General features: G+C 60.2%; 1 protein-coding gene across 1 annotated transcript in view; it reads left to right on the top strand.

The window, feature by feature from the left end:
• The window catches only part of MTSS1L (MTSS1L, I-BAR domain containing), a 28300-nt gene that overhangs the window by 15124 nt on the left and 11428 nt on the right, over positions 1-1748 (top strand). The window contains exons 10-11 of the mRNA XM_023523661.1: positions 27-134; positions 1037-1134. Coding sequence (XP_023379429.1) covers positions 27-134; positions 1037-1134 — 206 coding nt within the window. The remainder of the gene's footprint in view (positions 1-26; positions 135-1036; positions 1135-1748) is intronic.

The raw sequence follows: 1748 nt of genomic DNA, 5'->3' as shown, positions 1-1748 counted from the left end.
GTGGCTCTGACTCACCGCTTCCTCAGAACGGCGAGCTGACCATGCTGGGGGAGATCACTCACCTGCAGGGCATCATCGACGACCTGGTGGTGCTGACCGCGGAGCCCCACAAGCTGCCCCCCGCCAGCGAGCAGGTACAGCCACCCCTGGAGACGGGAAGGGAGGGGATGGCCTGGCCTTGGTTGAGAACAGTAGAGGAGAAAAAGGGACAGCACTTTGGGGAGACAGCTGGGGACAGAGGACCCGACATTCTGATACTCACTGTGGGACATCCAGGAGCACTTGTCCAGGTGAGGGATGGTGTGCCCAGGACCCAAGGCGGGGCCTCAGCCTGAGGGCACGTGGGCAGAAGTCCCAGGTGCGTGGGGCTTGGCCCTGAGTCTGCCTGCCCAAGCCAGACGCCTGCCCGCCTGGCCCCGCCACTGTGCTCCACGGCATCAGGCTGAGTCCCGCCGGGCAGCCCTGTGGCTTTGCTCTCACTGGGCACTTACCATGCGCCCAGCACTCCGCTGAGCACTTCCCGCCGGTCATCTCACCGAATCACCCCAATGGCCCTCCAAGACAGGAATGACTAGCTGCATTTCACAGGAGAAAACCGAGGCTCAGAGAGGTCTAGGAACTTGCCTGAGGGGCACAGCGGAGCCACAATTTGAACCCCATGTGTCCTTCATGGTCACTCACGTCTGGTTTGTCGGCCAGCAATAGTGAGTCCTCAGGAGCACCTGCTTCTCCCGTGTCCCGGGCCTGGCCCAGGCGGAGAGTGTCCCCGAGAATCAGACGGGGTGGAGTGTCCCCAGGCATCTCCCCCAGCCCCCTGGCAGCCCTGCTTCCCACCCCCGAGTAAGGAGCTCGCATCAGGAAAAGGCTAGGAGGGGGCTTCAGACCCTTGGGGGTCTCCTGCTGGGGCTTCGCTCTCAGCTGAGAAGACAGTGGGGGCTCTGGCCCTACCAGCCCTCTGAGGGGGGCCCAGGACAATGATAAGACTCTCAGCAGACCGAGGCTGCCCCCAGTGACCCCCACCCATGACCCTCTGTAGGTGATCAAAGATCTGAAGGGCTCAGACTACAGCTGGTCCTACCAGACGCCACCCTCGTCACCCAGCAGCTCCAGCTCCCGAAAGTCCAGCATGTGCAGGTCAGTGGGCGTTGATGGAGGATGGGGAAGGTGCAGGGTTACCCGGGAAGGAATGGGGACACTCCCACGAAGATCACATTGAGAATTGCTTCGGGGCCCCAGAATTCACACAACTTCTACATCATCAAGGACTCTGCAGGTGCAGAGGGAAAACACACTGCTCTCATGCCTGCTGCTGGCGCAGGCACGTGTTAGCAGGGGCTGGCGGGGAGCAGGAGCAGCTTCGTTTACAGAGTTGTAGACACACCCCCAGTGCCATACTCAATACTTCAGGCATTTTCTTCAGTGAATTCTAACACCACCATATGGTGGTGTCTCCATTTCACAGAAGGGGAAACTGAGACACAGTCCCAGCATTTAACCGCTGGGCTCTGCCAGTCCCAGTGCAGTCTAAAGGAATAGTAAGAATCTAAGGTCGGGGAGGGTGTGGAGGCTTCTGAGAATATGTGTTGAAGCCACAGACTTACCTTACAGACACTGCAGCCTGGCTGGTGCCTGAGAGCTGGTGCCTGGGCAGCCGCCACAGGCCCGAACCCCAGCCCAGGCTCGGGGTCCAGGGTGCTTCCTGAGCTGGTACCAGGGCAAGATGTGGGGAAGACACTTAAGATTCAAGG

This window comes from Pteropus vampyrus, unplaced genomic scaffold, assembly GCF_000151845.1.
Source record: "Pteropus vampyrus isolate Shadow unplaced genomic scaffold, Pvam_2.0 Scaffold399, whole genome shotgun sequence".
Lineage (NCBI taxonomy): Eukaryota > Metazoa > Chordata > Mammalia > Chiroptera > Pteropodidae > Pteropus > Pteropus vampyrus.
The sequence above is the reverse complement of the archived record's forward strand: the minus strand, read 5'-3'. Positions and strand labels throughout refer to the sequence as shown.